General features: G+C 46.2%; 1 protein-coding gene across 9 annotated transcripts in view; it reads left to right on the top strand.

Moving 5' to 3' along the window:
- The window catches only part of Traf3ip1 (TRAF3 interacting protein 1), a 37,235-nt gene extending 19,265 nt beyond the window's left edge, over nucleotides 1-17,970 (top strand). For 3 of the 9 annotated variants that reach the window (XM_027397589.2, XM_027397587.2, XM_027397590.2), the window contains 9 exons: nucleotides 135-197; nucleotides 2,381-2,401; nucleotides 3,636-3,720; nucleotides 4,136-4,219; nucleotides 4,951-5,074; nucleotides 5,275-5,311; nucleotides 7,246-7,322; nucleotides 15,196-15,419; nucleotides 16,237-17,970. In XM_027397589.2, the coding sequence (XP_027253390.1) occupies nucleotides 135-197; nucleotides 2,381-2,401; nucleotides 3,636-3,720; nucleotides 4,136-4,219; nucleotides 4,951-5,074; nucleotides 5,275-5,311; nucleotides 7,246-7,322; nucleotides 15,196-15,419; nucleotides 16,237-16,402 (881 nt within the window). In that variant the 3' untranslated portion in view covers nucleotides 16,403-17,970. Of the gene's footprint in view, nucleotides 1-134; nucleotides 198-2,380; nucleotides 2,402-3,635; nucleotides 3,721-4,135; nucleotides 4,220-4,950; nucleotides 5,075-5,274; nucleotides 5,312-7,245; nucleotides 7,323-7,726; nucleotides 7,784-15,195; nucleotides 15,420-16,236 lie in introns of those variants that run through there. The other 6 variants (XM_027397588.2, XM_027397593.2, XM_027397591.2 and 3 more) reach the window with 3 other exon arrangements.
- Nucleotides 17,971-18,876: the final 906 nt, after the last annotated feature.

Raw genomic sequence — 18,876 nt, forward strand, 5'->3', positions numbered from 1 at the left:
GGCAGTGTGGGAACAGAAATGTAAGTGCTGGGCAGGCCGTTAGTCACAAGCCCTTCAGGATGCAGTCTCGTGCCCAACTTTGAACTCTTATGTCAGGATCTGAGAAGCTAATACTAACTGAACTAGTATTTCAGATGATAACTCAGCTAGTCTGTGGCGGGAGAACGCTGAGCCAGAGCCAGCAGTAAAACAGAAAGGTAAGAATGACCCCCTTCACAGCTCTTGGTGGGAAGAGACTAAGCCACATAGAGGAAGCTAGCTGCCAGGTGCCAGTGTCCTCTCAGGGTGCAGCCAGGGCTGAGCATACCCTGATATGGCAAGGGAGTCACACCTGTCTTTCCCACAAAACAAGGTCATGCTTGGTAGCACAGGCAAGACACTCCTGGGCCTAGTGTGAAACATTTGTGATACCAGGGGTGTCATGAATGATCCCTGAAACAGATACCAGGGTCTCTGGTCAGAGCCCTGCAGACCACCCCCGTTCGGAGGACTTTAGATAGCTAAAAATGTGACTGCTGCCTGGTCCTCTGTCTGCTGTGGCTCCAGTATGCAGACGCACCGTTTGAAGGACTGAGGCATAATACCTTTCAGTCTGTTCCCAAAGCCTGGGAGCCTCCAGCAGGCCTGGCTTGTGCTGGGTCTGGCATGGTGGGTGCATCCAGCTGAGGGTGATAGTTGTCAACTAGTTTGAACAGAATATTTGTCTGAGAGTGATTATATGTCAGGACCAAGGCAGGAACTGCATGGGAGACTAAGACTACCAGCCACCTGCCTTGCTGTTGGTACAGGAGCTGCAAAGGTGGGTGAAAACCCACAGTAGATGATGGAGGGAGAGTGGGGGAGAGGGACTGAGGATGGCCTGGGAAACAGGAGAGCCTACCAGCCATCCTGACAGGAGGGTGTCCAGTGAAGCTCGGAGCTGGGAAGTGTTGATTTGGCTGGCACGGTGAGCAGAAACAGGGAAAGCAAGATGTGGGTTTGCAGAGGAGCCGTCCCAGCCAGGTCCTTCCAGACTCCACGTGGCCATGATAGGGAGGTTAGGCTTTGACGTAGAGCAGTGGGAGATGGTGACATCGGTTATGTTAGATTTCAGAAGCTCCATGTTATTGTAGGCTTGGAGGGCAAGGCAGAGGTGAGTAGAGCATAGCTCAGCCTGCAGGAGACACCAGGTCTGGGCATGCAAGGACCTGAGGGTGTCCTTGTGCCTGCTTCTGGGTTCAGTGGAGTCCCTCATGCCTGGTGCTGTTGTTCTGAGTCCCCACTGCTGTTTTATACTGTCCTTCTGCCTAGTCCCCCACCACTTCCCACACTGCTGTGACACTAGGGTCTCCTAGGGCCACAGAGAGGGGATCCTGGGTCATCTCCCCCTTCTGTGTCCCCAAGAACTCTTGCCTCCCTCAGATGACTTCGTCTAGGAGCTCAACGGATGTCCTGTGCGAGTCAGATCCCAGGGGCCATCACCCCTGTACCCATGTGTGGGTGCTCTGATGCTTGTGCCTTTGAGGGCAAGGCTGCTCTTGTGTGGAGATGGGCATGTGTGGTTGTGTATTGCTCTCCCCAGCTGAGGTGCCCCAGCCCTCACCATATTGGCCTTAGGTAAACGTGTTCCTGGATGTGACACAAGGATTATGTGCCTTCACTTTTGTTGTCTGGTGGTGCTGGGGTTGGAACCCAGGGACTTAGAGATGGTTGCCAAGCTCTGCCAATTCGGCATCCCCAGCTGTGGAGCTTTGGCTTTGACTCCACCCTGTGGTACTTTTGACTGAACGGGCTGTGTTTGTGCCCAGAGTCCAACACTTGAAGAGAAAGGACCCTGGGTGCAGGTGCAGTCTAGGCTGCAGGAATCTGGTGGAGGTGTCTAGTCAGTTCGTTAGGGAGGGCTGAGCTTGCTGGTCCTGCTGGCCCCACGCTGTCACAACAGCTTGTTTCTCATGGCTTCCTGACCTCAGTCATTTTGCTTCACTTAGTTCTGTAGCATGGTTCCTTCACAGTCTGTGTGTTGTCCCATCCCGTCTCCCCACCCCCGTTTTTCTTTTTTTCTTTTCTTCTCGGTCTTTCAAGACAGGGTTTCTCTGTGTAGCCTTGGGTGTCCTGGAACTCACTCTGGAGACCAGGCTGGCCTCAGACTCAGAGATCCGCCTGCCTCTGCCTCCCGAGTGCTGGGATTAAAGGTGTGTGCTGCCACAGTCTTGTTATGTACAATGTTGTGGTTCTGGCTGACCATAGCAGACTGATGGGGACATGCTAGAGAAGTGCCCAGAGGAGCCCTGTCCCTGCAGGTTCCCAGTTACTGGAGGTGTATGTTCTCTGACTGCTCAGTGATTCACTGTGTGTGGTTCCCTTACATGAAGGCTAATTTTCTGATGCTTTTCCTTTCTAGGCGACTCCCCCAGTGACGCAGGTGAGAGCGGTTCTGATGTGTTTGGTGTGGTCATGCATGTGCAGATGTCAACATAGGCTCTCATTTCTGTGCTTTAAAAATGTACCAGTGAAATACTAAGGGAAACACAACATTTGAATTTATGTTAATTTTCTGTGTTTTAAATTTCAGTCTTGTATGTGGGTTATACATGTTTGTGTTTCTTTTTCCTTTTTTTGTTTGTTTGTTTTTTGTTTTTTCGAGACAGGCTTTCTCTGTGTGGCTCTGGCTGTCCTGGAACTTGCTCTGTAGACCAAGCTGACTTTGAACTCACAGAGATCTGCCTGCCTCTGCCTGTTTGTGTTTTATCTTGCAAAGCCCCATGTTTCAGGGCTCTTTCCAGAGTATCACATTTATTTCTGATGTTCAAATTCTAATTTATCTTTATGGTTTTCTAAAGTGTACATTTCTTTTACTTTAAATAGTAGAATAAATCCCACTGTTTTAGTAGTTTGGACTTGTAACTTGCAGGCTTAATCTTTTTATTAGAATGAAAAAACTGTGTTTTAGCCAGGTGGTCCTGCATGTTTTTAATCTCAGCACTCAGGAGGCAGAGGCAATTAGACCTCTATGAGTTTGAGTCCATCCTAGTCTATAGAGAGAGATCCGGGCCCTTCAGGGCTACATAGCAAGACCTTTGTCTCATAAACAAAAACAAAACTATTTACTGACTATGAAAAGAATATAGTATTCACTGTAGATAATTTGAAATGCAGACCAGTGTAACAAAATGAAAGCTACTTGGTGACTGCATTGTTTATAACTGAGCCATACACACTTCTAGGACTCCACATGTGTGAGTGTGACTGATGTCTGTTACTACACTGTGTCGTCAATTAGCTGGTAGGATGCGGAGTCCAGGATTCGAGTGGACTGTGGTTTGCTGAGCGATTGACACGCCTGTCTGTCTAGGGGTGCTGCTCCTTTCCTTAGGTTCAGTTCATTTGTATTAAGTTGTTGACTGGATCCATCCACCCTTGATTAGTTGGCCAGTTTGCATTAATAGAGTTTGCATGTCCCCATGTCCCCAAGCATCCACATTTAGATGTGAAACTCTTCTGTTTGGATGAAAAGAATTCATTGAAAATTTCAGTCATTTGATTGATGCCTTTTCAAATACTTATATTTGAAATAGTTGGTATTTATATGTGAGTAAATTTATTTTTGTTACTATTGAATTCTTTTTGAATTGCTGATTGGATTGTCACCTGTTCAGAAGGAGACGCTGGACCTATTGGCCAGGATAAACCTGAGGTGTCAGAGAATGCCGAAGTCCCCAGTGAACTTCCCTCCAATCTCAGGTGTGTCCTTCCGCAGTGCTTGGGAGTGTGGCCACTCCTAGGCCAAGCTGTGGCGGCTCCTGCCATAGCTTCTGCTGCCTATTCAACACTTGTGCAATGTCATAGTTATTATCTGTACACAGTAAGTGAAAACTACTTGTACAGCTTTCTTGTGTCTGAGTTACATGGCCATGTTTGGAGCATTGTAGCAGTTTGGGGAATCTCTAGCAATGGCGAAGGTCTGTCATGCTCCGATGAATGGCAGCTGTGCTGCGTTAATGGGTGTTCATAGTCCTCCGCAGAGTGTGTCTCTGACTGTCACACTGACAGTGGCATTGGAATGAGTATTAATGTTGACCTAGGCTTTTATTTTGTCCAGTTTGAAATGTGTGGGAGTGTTTCATGTCCTATTTTTTTCTTTCCAATACTTACTTAGGAGAGTACCTCGGCCTGGAAGTGCACGACCAGCACCTCCCAGGGTCAAACGACAAGAGAGCACTGAGACGCTGGTGGGAGACAGGTAAGACGGCCTGGCCAGGAGGTTCTAGAGGACTGGGCCCGTGTTCTCTAGTGTATGGGCCAGGGGTACGGGCATTTTGGGCCTATGCTGAGAGACTAGGTGGGGATGTAGGAGGTATTTCTGGGAAAACTTGCTTTTGAAGAAAGGTGGGGTTAGGTCATTGCTTTAAAGCCACAGAACAGCATGCATTCCAGACTGGCAAAAAGGAGAAATGTGTGTGCTCATGTTCATGATATCTCAGAATGCATGGGCCCATGCTGGGTTGTGTTTCTCTGACCTCTAGATAGAAGACTTTCAAAGCATAAAAAGGAATAGTTGAAGGCTTAACTGCATAAAAGTTAGAAACAAAAGGGTATCCCAAAGAAGAGGATATGGATATGGAGGCTAGGCCTAGGGGAGCTGCCCTGTGAAGAGGTGAGGTCTGGGTCTATCTGAGAATCAATGTCTGGGAAAAGGGGGTCCCAAGAGCCTTTGTGGCTCCAGCAGAAGGACCAGCAGGGCTGGGGGAGAGGGCTGGGGTGGCCTACAGCTCTTGGCAGTATGGAGGCTTTGGGCTAGTGAAAGGTGGTGGTCTCTCTGTCCCCACTATTCCCGGAGATTTCCCTTCACCGTCTGCGGCAATGGCAGTCTGGCTTCTTTCAGATAAATGTGACGTTTCAAGGTGCACAGGGCTGATGACAGCTGGTGGCCGATGAGCCACTTCCAATGTAAATGGCTCTCTTCTTGTTCAGGTCAGGAAGTGGTAAAACCGTCTCCAATGTGATCATCGACTCACAGAACTCTGACAATGAAGAGGATGAACAGTTTGTGGTGGAAGCTGCCCCTCACCTTGCAGAAATGTCAGAAATTGAGATGGTTAGTTCACTGGAGGGGCCTGTTCTTAGTGAATGGTTTTAGAAATTAGCACTTTGGCTTTTCAATTTATGAGATACAGTGTTTTCCCCCTAATTTTTCTGTAAGCCGACTAGTTTCTTTGGTTTTGTTTTTTACATTTGTCTGTTTGCTTAATGACTTTGAAAATTCAGCATAGCTGGTCTTTCTCCTTTTCTGCTCAGGTGCCGGCAGGGGACCTGGAGGATGAGGAGAAGCACGGTGAGTGTGCATGAGTCCACCTGTTCATGTGGATATGGCTGTCTGTGAGTGCTCTCACAGAGACGCAAGCGGCCATCCTGTGCCTAGCTGTGTCCTAGGAGGGACACTGTTGCTGCCATCATGTGGACCTGTAGGGAACCGAAGGGCCTGGAATTATAAGCGTGCGCTACCACACCCACCTCAGTCTTGTTTTTTCTTCATATAAAATATTCCCGGGGCTTTAAGGTTAAATGTACACAGCTAAATGCATTAAGAGGTGGAAGTTTGTTGTTTGTTTTTGTTGTTGTTGTTTGAGGCAAGGTCTCATTGTATGGCTCTGCCTGGCCTAGCAGTCACTGTAGACCACTTTGGCCATCCTCCTGCCTGCTCACGAACACTGAGATTGTAAGTGAACAGCATCCCTCCCAGTGCTGAGGTGTAAGACTTTAGACCTTCTTCTTTCTCCCTTTACTCTCCCTCCCCATAGGTACAGGTAAGGATATGAGTATTATTTCCATTTTAAAAGTGTGTGTGTGTGTGTGTGTGTGTGTGTGTGTGTGTGTGTATGTGTGAACTTGATAGTCTGCTGGCTTTATTCCAGCACAGCGGCACAGTTTTGGCCTCTCTTCCTAGTGGTCTATTCAATGCCATGTGGCAACATCATAATTCATCTACTTAGTCTCATTGAGGCATATTTGGGTAAAAAATATTTTTGTTGTTGCTTGAGACAGCGTTTCTCTGTGTAATAGCCCTGGGTATCCAGGAACTTGCTTTGTAGACCAGGCTGGCCTCAAACTCACAGAAGAGATCTACTTGCTTCTGCCTCTTAAGTGCTGGGATTAGAGGCGTGCGCCAACACTGCCTGGCCAAAAGAAACCAAACCAAACCAAAACAACCCAAAAAGCAACACTTTTAAGTATAATATTTTATTAATGCATTGAGAATTTTATGAAATGTGTTTTGATCAGTTGTGAGTTTGTGTATTCACCACCACTGTCTACTACACAAAGAAACTTCTCTGATGAAGTCTGAGGGCTGCACTAATTGTGGGTAGAGAGATATACATTTAGAGGACAATTTGATGCTATTTCCATTTAGCAGAATAGAAGAAATTCTCTCCTAGGGCTGTTGAGCTCCTTAACCATTGAATCTTGGCCAGATTTACAGTACAGTGTTTGAATTTCCTTCTATGGGGCAGGTCTCAAATTCAACCAGAAAGTGGCTGGTTACCTCCATACCATTGGCGCTGCTGTTGCACCCATGGGTGTGCTGTGCCTCACTGGTCATCACAGTGTTTCACAGGGTTTTCTACTGTTGATTACACTGCCCACAGCAGCCTGCGTAGCACTGTAAAACAGTATTTTTAAGTGATTATACCAGGGAGAATTCTAAAAGAAATTTAGTATTCTTGCCTAATCTAAAAGAAGCATCATCAGCACTGAAGAACCGTTAGAATCACTCTGTTTGCAGTGGGTGGTTACATTTTGGGGTGTTAATCCACTTTTTTTTTTTTTTTTTTTTTTTTTTTTTTTTTTTTTTTTTTTGGTTTTTCGAGACAGGGTTTCTCTGTAGCTTTGGAGCCTATCCTGGCACTCGCTCTGGGGACCAGGCTGGCCTTGATCTCACAGAGATCCGCCTGCCTCTGCCTCCCGAGTGCTGGGATTAAAGGTGTGCGCCGCCAACACCCGGCCACATTTCTTCTTAACTCGTGGAAGAAGAAACAATCTGTTTATTTATTTCTAAAATGCCTCTCTGTGACACTTTGTGACTAGTCTCTGCCGGCAGCAGGTGGCACTGTGTTCTCTTTTAGCACATGATCGGAAGGTGTTTCGAGATGCAAAGAGAAAGGAGGAGAATTCAGCACTCTGCCCACCTTCCCAATGAGGTCTAAGAATAATAAGTAGCTTCTTGGGGTAGAAAATATGCTTTAACTGAAAACTCCTGATTTTTAACAGGTGGGCTTGTGAAAAAGATCTTGGAGACGAAGAAGGACTATGAGAAATTGCAGCAGTCTGTCAAGCCGGGAGAGAAGGTGAGAGCTGACACGGGCATTTGAAGAACCTTTTAGATGCTACCACCTTCAGTAGATTTGAAGTCAGTCATCTTGTTCATGCGCTTAGGCGCCGTTCCCCTCACAGCTGACATATAGAGAGCGAGGGGCTCTGCTCAGGACTGTCCATTCGTTGTGTGAGGCAGTGGCTGCATGGAGAGGCTGTTCTACCTCCTTTCCACAGCTTCTCTTCCAGTCTTGCCTGCTCATTCTCCCTGGTAGTTGTGAAGAGTGGACAGACTGGCCACTGACCCTGGGTCATTGCAAATTAAGAGCTGGGGGTTTTCAGGCCTGGTTCTTACTCTGAGTTCTATGTGTGTGTGGCTTTCAGGATTGTTTTACTGATATAGTTTTGTTGTTTTTGTTAAACTCTGTTATATCTATAGGTCCTGTCTGCCATCAGCCTCCAGCAGAGTCAGAGGCCATGAAAGCTCCCACAAAAGAAGGGCTAAGTCACATTAGTAAGAGGTTGGAGCACTAAATACCTGGACTGAGTTTTGGTGGCTGTGGTGGTTTGAATGACAATGTCCCCTGTCGGCTTTGACATCTTTTTTTATTTTCTCAAAACTTTTTTATTCACCGTCGATTTCTTTAATAGTTGTAACATTTTTATATTTCCTCTTAATTTTGGAATAACTGTAACTTCAGTGATGTCAGGAGGGTTTTATTTGTTATATCGGAGTCTGGTGGCTGAAATCCAGCTGGCAATGGCCTGGGTGCCTCTGTTTCATCCTTCTCCATGCCTAACTTCAGGTCCCTTGTGGAATACAATGGCTGCCCTTACTCAAGCCCCCAGGACTGCAGTCCAGCCTGCAGGAAAATAGGAAGAGGGCATGCCTTCCTCTTTTAGCATACTTCCTGGAATTGGGTTGCCACTTAGATTCTTTATAACTGTCACATGGAACACCATAGATTAGAGTATTTTGGCCTCTGTTGGTTTAGTTATTAACTACAGTCAGATGCCATCACTCTTAGAGCTTGGGCATGGTTCTTAGGCTGAAGTCTTGGCAGATCCAGGGTCAGGGGAGTGAGCTGCCTTGCTGGGCTGAGGTGGTCTCACACACGTGGGCATGCATGGCAAGAAGCTTTGCACAAAGGGAGATAAGAAACAGGGTCCTCCAGCTGTCACTTCCATGACATTTCCTGGGGATCTGTTTATTTCACCATGTTTTCTAGGTGGTTCTGAAGTAGGGCTCTTTGACTTTAGGAATCTGTCCACAGTTCCAGGTCTCCTCTGCTTAACTGAGTTGTCTTCATCTTCCATGATGGGATTTGCACAATCCTGGACCCTGGAGCTGACCAGCTTCAGTTTGGCAGTTAACTCTGTTGCCATGACATCTTCCCATTTCATTTGGACATCCTTGGATATTTAGTTTTTCTAGTGCTTATGTAGCAACTTGTTGTCTGTTTATCTGTCAAGTAATTCGGGCTGGAAAGATGGCTTGGTGGTTAAAAAGCCTTTCTGTGCAAACATGAGGACTGGAGTTTGAGTCCCACACAAACTTGTAATCCTAGCCACCAAGGGAGGTGGAGACAGGGGGATCACTGGGGCTGCTGGCTGTCAACCTAGCCAAAACAAACAAAACAAAACAAAGTATGAGCCCAGGTTCAGGGAGAGACCTTATCTTGGAAGGAACAAGGTGGAAAGTGATAGAAGAGGATACCTGACACCTTCCTCTGGCCTCCAAGTGCCCCTGGACACATACTTGCACATAGCCATTGCATATACACAGAACCAAATCAGTACGTGTTAAAAGGTGAACAGACAAGAGATTGTACATTTCCTTTTCAGTATACTTTATCCTGAAGAGAGAGAGAGAGAGAGAGAGAGAGAGAGAGAGAGAGAGAGAGAGAGAGAGAGAGAGAGAGAGAGTGTGTGTGTGTGTGTATCAGTATCAGGTAGGGGATGTGGAGGTCAAAGGTCATACCTGGTGTCCTTAGTTGCTCTCCACCTTATTTTTTGAGGGAGTCTCTCTCACTGAACCTAAAGCTCACTGGTCTGCTGGACTGTATTGCCAGCAAGTCCCAGGAACCCTCCTGCCTCCACCTGCCCAGCATTGGTAGCACTGGCCTGTGCTTCCCTGGGTGCTTGGGACCGAACTCAGGACCTTGTGTTCATGCAGTGGGCACCTTACCAACTGAGTAAATCCTTTTCCCAGCCCTGTGCTGACACTTTCAACTCCTTTGTGTCAAACTGATGTTGCATAGTAAAAGCTGTCTTTTAATATCTGTACTGGGTATGACCTCTTCTCTGATGTGTGGGCTCTCAGGTGGATCTTTTTTTTTTTACCTTTCAAGCAAAAGTTTCTAATGTTTTTTTATCAACAGTCTGTACTGTAATAGCAGTCACTTTTTAGGAATTGATGAGTCTTTCTTGGTAGCTAATTTGTGAGAGTTTTTTTTTTAATTATTATTAATCAGTATTTCACAATGCATGCAAAAATGTATCTACTCTCTGACTTTCTTGGGTACAGGATTCTGGCCACCTTGTAGCTTTCAGAGGCAGATGTATGTCTCACTCAGCTCCATCATGGTGGCTGTCTGCCGCCAGCAGACTCCTCCCTCATCTTCATCTAAGTGTTTAAGTAAGTGGTTCTGGCCCAGATGCATGAATCAGGCATGCCTTTTGTCCTGGTGGCACTTCTTTTTAGAGGGAATGTTTGTTTTTTTGTTTTGTTTTGGGTTTTTTTGATGCTAAGGAAATACATTATTTCTAATCTTGGTATCCCTGCAGGCTGTAAAGAGATTTCTTGCTGTGCTAATGGACTTGAACAATATGTAATAGAATAAATACATGGATCATATTTACTGTATTATTGTATTTATTGTATTAAATGCTTTATGCATTTTCCCAGTTGCATTCTTGCTTTTTTCAATAGGTTATGCACTGGTATTACTAGCTCCTCTCAGCATTTTTTCCTTAATTCAAGTTCATGAGAAGTTTTTGAAAAACAGCCAGAAATTCAGTTGTTTTTTTTTTTTTTTTTCATTTATTTATTAGTTCTAGTTAGGGAACAAGCTTGTTTCAAGTCCCTTCTCCCTCTCCCTCCCCTCACTCCCAACCCTCCTCCCCCACCCCCAGCCCACCCCCACCCCATCCACCCACCACTCCCCAGGCAGGGTAGGGCCCTCAAAGGGGGCTCTGCAAAGTCCACCAAATCTTCCTGTGCTGGTCCTGGGCCCTTCCCCATGTGTCCAGGGCCAGAGTGTAACCCTTCACGTGGGATGGGCTCTCAAAGTCCCTTCTTGCACCAGGGAAAAATACTAATCCACCACCAGAGGCTCCCTGGAGTACAGAGGCCTCCTTATTGACATCCATGTTCAGGGGTCTGGATCAGTCTTGTACTGGTCTCCCTGACAGCATCTGGGGCCCATGTGCTCTTCCTTGTTCAGGTCAACTGTTCCTGTGGGTTTCTCCAACCTGGTACAGACCCCTTCGATCTTCATTCCTCCCTGTCTTCAACTAAATTCCCGGTTTCAGCTCAGTGTGTATCTGTGGATGTCTGTCTCTGCTTCCATCATCCACTGGGTGGGGGCTCTAGTTCCTGGGTCGGTCGGCCCAGAAATTCAGTTTTTACAGTGTCCCTTCCACTCTAAAAAGTCTTGCTTTCTAAAGCTTGATAGGTGAAGGCACTGTCAGTGGTGTGGGCGTCACAGGTGTGCCTCTAAAGCCTATGACTGTTTCTCCCTCGACGTCTTCAGTCCTCTTTTACGTTGCTGCCTCTTGGCTCCTCTTCATTTCGGGTTGCTCTGGTCAGATGTAAATGCTCTGCTGTTTTCTCCTCCTGTTCACAGGTGGCTACTGGAACATTCTGTTCTCTCTGTGTTGGTTTAAAATCTTTGCTCCTGTGAATCAGGCCTTGCTGGTGTCCACTGGGAACTGGGTATCTGTCACCTGTGACCTGTAGCAGCTGTCAAGGAATTGTGGATGGTGTCATAGAGAAAACATTTAAAATGGGGCATGGTGGCGCACTCCTGTAATCCCAGGAGAGCCAGCCTGGCTTCATGAGACACGGTAGAAAAAAAGAATTTCTTAGGAAATATATCTTCAGATGCCTCTTAATGAACAAAATAACCTTCTTGTGTTATATTTTAGTTAAGGTGAATAGTCTGTAGTAGTCTGTTTAAACTCAGTTCCCTGTGAGGGATTTTGGTTTTTTACTGGGTGATCTTGTTTGCTCCTCAGATTCTTACTTAGCCGCCAGGTGGCGCGGTGTCATCAGCCATGAGTCAACTCTCAGGTAGCTGTTCTAGAGAAAGCCCTTCTGATGCTCGGTTCCAGACAGTGTTTTTATTTTGGCTTTGTTTACCTGTGGTTCTTACTTTGTTTGAGTTGATTTCTTAGGGGCATTGTTTCCATTGAGAGGGACAGAGAGAACATACTCAGTGCTATTTCCTCAATGACCTTAATAACAATAATAACTTATTATTATAGCTGTTATTGTATAATATAATACTATTATTATGTAGTATAATAACAATAGTAATTTATTGTCCTTGTTATTATTATTACTAGGATTGGTTTCTTTCACAAAAGCTTAAGGAAAAGGTCTGTTAGTTTGTGGGAATTTGGGTTTGTCTTTTAAGGAAATAAGGTGATTTTTGTCCTTAAGTCTGTGGTTGTGCACAGAACTTGATCACAGTGTCACATGGCCTGTGCATTCTCACCTTATCAGCATTGTCATTCAGGAGAATCGGCCTCAAAAATATATGTGCGGGATTCAAGTGGGTACAGGTGATACCTGTTGAGTGTCTGATGCTTACACAGCTGGGTTGGTTCTGGTTGAAAATGATGCTGACATTGTTTCAAATCACAAGTTGTAGTTGTTAAAAACAAGGCTATGGTGGTCAGGGGTGGTGGAGTGGATGGTACCTGTGTCTCTGCAAAGGACCAATGCAGAGGCTGGCTGGTAAGATCCGGTTGCTGGAACCGGATCCTGGAGTGTGAGACTGATCTGTGGGGTTTCAACGATGCAAGGAAAGACTTCTACTTAAAAAATTATGAGTGAAACACTTTCCTAAGCTGTGTTTGGTGGTGCAGTCCTGTCACCCTGGCGTGGCACTCGGGAGCTGGAGAAAGGAGGATAGAAGTTCAAAGTTTTCGCCGGGCTGTGGTGGCGCACGCCTTTAATCCCAGCACGGCAGAGGCAGGCGGATCTCTGTGAGTTCGAGACCAGCCTGGTCTACAAGAGCTAGTTCCAGGACAGCCTCCAAAGCCACAGAGAAACCCTGTCTCAAAAAACAACAACAAAAAAGTTCAAAGTTTTCCTGGGCTACATAGCAAGTTTGAGGCCAGTTGAGACCCCATCTCAAAACAAACCAAACATGGACCAACCAACCAAAGACAGACGTGTGCTTCAAACCCCAGCCCCTGCCTTCCCATTGCATCGCTGGACAGTTGTCACTAATGCCTTTAGGCTGCTTCCCTTTCCTGAAGTCTGAGCTGACTGGCTCTGAAACTTTGATGTAATTAGCTTTCTTTGACACTCACATCCCTCCCATGGCTGTCACTGGTCAGGATCAAGCCAGAGTCCTCATCGTATTTTCCACATCCCACCCATGACACTTCCCGCTCTCCAGCCCTCGGCCTTCCCTGGGCACAAGCAAGGCCAGTGTGTTCTTTCCCAGGGATTCTGTGGCTGTTCTCACTCCATGGTCCTGCCCATGGTACAGGACCCAGTTTGCCTTCTGTCACCCCAGCATCTTGGTAGCTGGTTCCAGGATTGGTACTGTGCTTGCTACTAGATAGTAGTGGTGCTATGAGTGTGTGTGGCTATTCTACATATGCTCAGCTTTTACAGCAGTAGACATAGAGAGGCCTACTGATTTCCATATAATATAGTTCATTTTCCTGTAGAAGTAGTTTGTTACTCCTTTTAGCATTTTGGTTTAAAGGGTTTTATATAACCAGTCACCACTCCCTCGTGTGTGTGTGTGTGTGTGTGTGTGTGTGTGTGTGTGTTGTGTGGGTGTGAGTGTGCGTGCGTGCGTGCGTGCGTGCGTGCACACCTGTTTGTACAAGTACATGTAGAGGTTAGAGGACAACCTCAGATATCATATGTTTTTCAGGTACTGTCCACCTTAAAGTTTTGTTTTGTTTTTTTAATGTGGGTCTTTTGCAAGTCACACCTGGGTCCCTGTAAGAAGAGCCAGTCTTTTCTTTTTAGACAAGGTGTCTCACTCACCTAGGAAGCTAGGCTGGCCAGCAAGCCCCACCTGCCTGTCTCCACCTCCAATCTAGGATCACAAGTGTGTACCACCACGCCTGGCTTCCCCATCTCTCTTAACAAAAGCATTTTATTTTGAGGTAACCATGGATCCCTCTGAGTTGTGGGAAGCAATGGAGGTGTGCTCTAAAGCCATCCTAGTTCGCCTATGGGGTTTCCCCCACACCCAAGTTACTAACACTAGCATAGTCAAGCTCTAGAACGTTCCTGTCACAAGATCCTTGCTCTTTTATAATTTGACCTCTTCTCTCCCACTTTTAGCTCCTGGCCGTCACTAGTATGCCCTCCACTTCTGTAATTCTGTCCTTTCAAGCTGGTGAATATAAGAGGATTCAGTTTAAAGCATAGCAGGGTTTTTTGTTTTTTTGTTTTTTGTTTTTTTGTTTTCAATTTGGCATAATTCTCCAAGAGTTGTCCAGGTGATTGTGTGTGTGTTTGTTGCTGTATAGTCTTCCATGGTATGGATATACCACAGTTTATTTAACATATTTTAGCTATTTCTAGCTTGTGACTACTTTTTGTTCTTTTCTTTATTTTTATTTTTATTGAGACAGATCTCAAGCTGGCCTCAAACTGGCTATGTATCTGAGGATAATCTTGATCCTCCCGATTCTACCTTCCAAGTGCGAGTTACAAGCATATGCCACCATGTCCAGCTTAACTGGTTTGAATAAAATGTCAACACTTATGTATAGATTTTTGTGTGAATATGAGTTTTAATTCTTTCTGAGTAAATGCTTGGATGTTCCTTTGCTGGATTGTATGTGTATTGGCCGCCTTTCTGTTACTATGATGGAATACCTGAGGAAAACAACTTCAAGGGAGAAAGTTGTGTTTTGGCTTGAAGCTTCTGGGGTTTCTGTCTGTCAGCTCCAGTGCTCTGGGCCTTGGTGAGGTTGTGTGTCATGGTGGAGAGGGTGTTCTGACAGCAGAGCACAGCTGCTCACCCATGCAGCAGAGGAGCACAGGGAGCGGAGAGGTCAGGAGCAAGATGCACCCTCAAAGACAGCTTCCAGTGACGGCTTCCTCCAGCCAGGTCCCACCTCGTAACAGTCCTTCAGTGTGAGTTCTCAAGGGTGAAGAGAGACCCTCCATTATCCAGTCACCACACCTCTCAAAAGCCCCTTCATCATGCCCAAGCCTTCAGCAGACGCTTTTAGATTCAAGCTATAGATTGGGAAAGTCTTTAAAGACACCCCCAAGCTGCCTAACCAGCAGTTACCAGAGACCCAGTTTCTTCTGCCTGACACCGGCATTGCTGTCTAAATTGCGCTTAGAACCACTGGTGCTCTTGGAGACGCTTTCATGAGCTTACTACTGACCATGTGTCACCTTCAGTGAAATGTCTCTGTGTCTCTTGTCCCTCTGCAGATTGGTTTGCGTGCTTCTGCCAGAGTTTTGAGTTCTCTGTGTGTTTTACTGACTGTACATGTCTTCGATGTAATGTGTGATTTGCAAATGTTTGTTCTCACTTGTCCTTTCAGCTTCTTGGGGACTCTGCAGAATAAACAGTTTCTGATAAGTTCAGTTCATCAGGTTTTCCTTTCTTGGAACCCACTTGGGGTGCTGCCTCTAACTTGCCTAGCTCACTCCTAAAGACCTTCTCTTCCTCCTTCCCCTAACTGAAGGAGCGCTCACTCCTCTTTGAGTCAGCATGGAAGAAGGAGAAGGACATTGTTTCCAAGGAGATAGAGAAGCTCAGAGTGTCCATCCAGACCCTGTGTAAGAGTGCACTTCCCCTGGGAAAGATCATGGACTACATCCAGGAGGACGTCGACGCCATGCAGAATGAACTGCAGTTGTGGCACAGTGAGAACAGGCAGCACGCTGAGGCCCTGAGCAAGGAGCAGAGGTGGGGCTGCAGAAGGGAGGGGGTGGGGCTGCAGAAGGGAGGGGATGGGCTGCAGAAGGGAGGGGGGGGGCTGCAGAAGGGAGAGGGTGGGGCTGCAGAAGGGAGGGGTGGGCTGCAGAAGGGAGGGGGTGGGGCTGCAGAAGGGGAGAGGTGGGGGATCTGAACGAGATACTGATGAACTCATCCAAAATTGTAACTGAAAGAAATAGACTAGCCACTGAGAAGTGAGGTTTATTTGGAAAGCTGTTTTATTTAAAGGACATTTATTTAGAAAGGTCCCCTGCGTTTGTAATCAGTAAATCTAGAAGCACATGACTGTTAACATGTGGCTTTTTCTTCAGAACATACGATTTGACTGAGTGGTACGTCTGTAAGTCCATGTTACAGAAAAACAGAGGAGAGGTGTCGCCTGGCTGGTCCAGGCTGAGCCCAGTGTCTGTGGGGACTTGGTAGCCCACTTCCCTGCTGCCCCTTGGTCTTTTGTGTGTGTGTGCTTCAAGGACTTCAAGCCTGTCACTGAGGAAATAGTAGCTCCTTTTCATTTTGCTTTTGAAAGGGAATCTCATATGGGCTAGGGAAACAGCTCTGTAGTAAAGTCCCTTCCTAGCATGAGGCTCGGGTTCTCTCCCTGGTTCTGTGGGAAGAAAACAAGTGATTGGCATTTTCAGGCTTGGTTGCACCACAGGCCTGGCAGTTGTAAGTGGTGCCTGGGGTCTGGCACTTAACCCTTTTCTTGGTGAAGTCAGCACTTTGCTGGAGGGAGCAGTACAGACAGAACCCTCAGGACACTGATGAGCTACTGGTTGTCTCCCCCCAGCATCACGGACAGTGCGGTGGAGCCCCTGAAGGCAGAGCTATCTGAGCTGGAGCAGCAGATCAGGGACCAGCAGGACAAGATCTGTGCTGTGAAGGCCAACATCCTGAAGAATGAGGAGAAGATCCAGAAAATGGTGCACAGTATCAACCTGACGTCACGAAGGTGAACAGCCAGCCCTGCGGAGATGGAGCCGTCTTCCTCATGATGGGAGAAGGGGAAGGAGACAGACATTCTGCCCCAGTCTGCTGAGAGCATGGACTGCAGATGCCTGGACCCAGCTAAAGTCAGAGCTTTCGGTTTAGGCACTAAACTTATTAAAAGGCTGTGTTTTTTTACTTCCAGCTGCAGTACTTGCTACTTTAGTTTTCAGCTTGCCTTTGTGGGAGGGCTTATTTCTCTGGGTTTTTTTGTTTGTTTGTTTGTTTGTTTGTTTTTTTCTTTTTTGGCAAATGTTTTCTGCTGCAGCCTGTTTAATCCTGTACCCAAAGTTTCTAGCAGGTAAGTTGTGTCATGCTACTGGGGAAACTGCAGGCCTTTATTCTGCTTCTGAGTCTCCCAGAAGGACTTCCTACCAGCACCGAGCAAAGGGTGACTGTGGACTTTGTGGTGTGTACTTTACAAATAGAAAGAGAACAAGGCCTCAAACGATTAATTTCACTTTCATTTCTACCTGAAAGGGGTATTCCAGCCGGTGTCCTTGAAAGGTGCCTGTCACCTGTGCAGGGTTTCTGCCCTTACTATCATACCTGCATCTTCCTGCAGTCTCTCATGGCCCTGCCGTCTGCCTTCCTGGCAGTTCATATGCTGAAAATCAGTCTGCCCTTCACGGATCCATCTGATGGGAAACTGTCGCTGTTCACCTCCTTGGCTTTCTTCAGCCTCCAGGGTTCTTCTGGTGGATAAGCAGTCCCCCAGGCCTCCTAGGACTTTGTAACATGAAGGGCAGCACAGCCCTTTTCTTCTGTGTAGGTGTGTGCACTGAGAGCTGGGAGAGAGGGAGACTGCAAGGAAGACAGCATACCAATTCACAGTTGCGTTTGTTTTCCTTTTCTAAAGGTCCTTTTTTTTTAAAGCATAGTTTTTATGGTTTATATTCAGTTTTCGCCAACGTAAAATACTGTAAATACTTATAAAGGTCTTGAATTATTGTCTAAAGGATCTCAGGCTTTGGAGATGTTCTTGTGGCTTAAGGTCTGAGATGGTCCTTACGTTTCTGAGTATTTATTATGTTCACGAAGGCGAGCCCTGAGCACATTGTTTCCTGAAGGCTTGCACATGTGGCACAGTTACTGTTTCTCAGTCAGTGAAAAGCAGCGGCCCAGCCCTCAGCCTGGGGCTGTTGCCACAGTGTGGAGACTCCTTCAGTGGGTAGTCTTTCTCCTGGCTGAAGCACACCACACTTCTCTCCCACCCAGATCCTTCTGAATAGTTTGAGGGGGATGGGAAGGGAAGGCTTGTAGTCAACTAGTCTTTTTTATGTTGATAATCTCTTTTCTACTAAAGTGAATGGCTTAGCCATAACTGTAAGTGGACCCTCTGTAGCCCAAGTTAAGACATATATATATTCATAACCTTTTATGAATTTGTATATATGAATAGAATTTTTATGTTGCAAAAATTACATACATTGTATGTGAGTAAATTTTATATGCTGTAGTCTATCAGATTGTATCATAAAGTTTTATTTTTCTTTTTTACATAAATCATTAAAATAATCACCTATTTTTCCTATAAGTGTATGGGTTGTCAAGTTGATAAAAAAATGTAAGCTTTTGGACTTTTAATTTCAGATGTGTCCAGGGGAAATAGCTTCTCATCCAGACTGTGACACAATGCTTTTCCTGTAGTGATTGACACTTTGTGAGCTCGCTCCTCTTCTGCTAGAAGGTTTAAGATGGCATGAGGCATTTCTGAAGGCCTGTATTGTGACTGTCTTTGTTTTGGGGATATACACATTAAGCCCTGACCTTACTTTGAGAGAGTACAGAAGTAGAATTCCTAGGTGTTTCCCTCGCTGGTTTATAAGTTTCTAGAAGGATGGAGTTACACGGTATTGTGTAACTCCATCTGTGAAGTTACAGATTCAGCTGACGTTAATCCGAGCCTGGAAGAAATGTGTTCAAGTCGCCTGGGGTGCAGTGGGGAGATGTTCCAGTGAGTAAAGTATTCACTGTGCAAGTGCGAGGACCTGAGAAGGGACCCCAGAACCCGCATCAAACAGCCAGATGTGGTAACTCACATCTGCAGTCCCAGAGCTCCTACAGCAGGATGGGAGACAAAGGGGCGTCCTCAGGGGCTGGACCAGCCTGGTCTATGCAGCAGCAAACAAGACCCTGCCTCAGATGAGGTGGAAAGAGAGAACTGACTTCAAATGTGCATCTGCTCTCATACACATACCCAGACACACGGGTACTCAAACAGTAGCTCAGGGCTAACATCCATACTTCAGACTTTCTTATTCAGACTTATTTTCCTTCCAGGGGTCAACCTCACAAAAAATAACAGTGCCTCAAGTGTCAGGGAGAGTTCGGGGTGGATAGGCATCTAGTCTGTTGACAGTGATCCTAACTTGCTTTACCAAGCAAGCTGCCTGAACTAACCAAGTTCACTCTCTATTTTTGATGTGCACAAATAAACTCA

This window comes from Cricetulus griseus, chromosome 2, assembly GCF_003668045.3.
Source record: "Cricetulus griseus strain 17A/GY chromosome 2, alternate assembly CriGri-PICRH-1.0, whole genome shotgun sequence".
NCBI classification, from domain to species: Eukaryota; Metazoa; Chordata; class Mammalia; order Rodentia; family Cricetidae; genus Cricetulus; species Cricetulus griseus.